Source organism: Cystoisospora suis (assembly GCF_002600585.1).
Source record: "Cystoisospora suis strain Wien I chromosome Unknown contig_5407, whole genome shotgun sequence".
Classification (NCBI taxonomy): Eukaryota; Apicomplexa; class Conoidasida; order Eucoccidiorida; family Sarcocystidae; genus Cystoisospora; species Cystoisospora suis.
The window spans coordinates 1,493-1,725 of NW_027158197.1; the positions used below are offsets into that span (position 1 = coordinate 1,493).

Consider the following 233-nt stretch of genomic DNA (forward strand, 5'->3'; position numbering starts at 1 on the left):
TCTGTGTATGTATTTCTTATTCGTGTCTGTCTGTTGTATATGGTCTGAAGTGAGGTATTACAGAGTTGGGTGCACATTCAAGAAGGCAATCATCACCCTAGAGAATGGCGTGCCTGACGAAGTCAAGATGCTGCGGTCTTCTATACATCTCTCAAGAAATCCTGACCTTACAAAGCACAACGTCTTATATTCGGCGAAGAGACCCTTCAAGCCTCCTAGCCAGGCTCAAAGAT

At 44.6% G+C, this 233-nt stretch overlaps 1 protein-coding gene across 1 annotated transcript in view; it reads left to right on the top strand.

Moving 5' to 3' along the window:
• CSUI_009203 (50s ribosomal protein l23) overlaps window positions 1–228 on the top strand; it is a gene marked incomplete at its 5' end in the record, with an annotated part of 1,166 nt that extends 938 nt beyond the window's left edge. The window contains one exon of the mRNA XM_068069319.1: window positions 51–228. Within this exon, the coding sequence (XP_067918705.1) occupies window positions 51–117 (67 nt within the window). The remainder of the gene's footprint in view (window positions 1–50) is intronic.
• Between the last annotated feature and the right edge of the window lie 5 nt (window positions 229–233).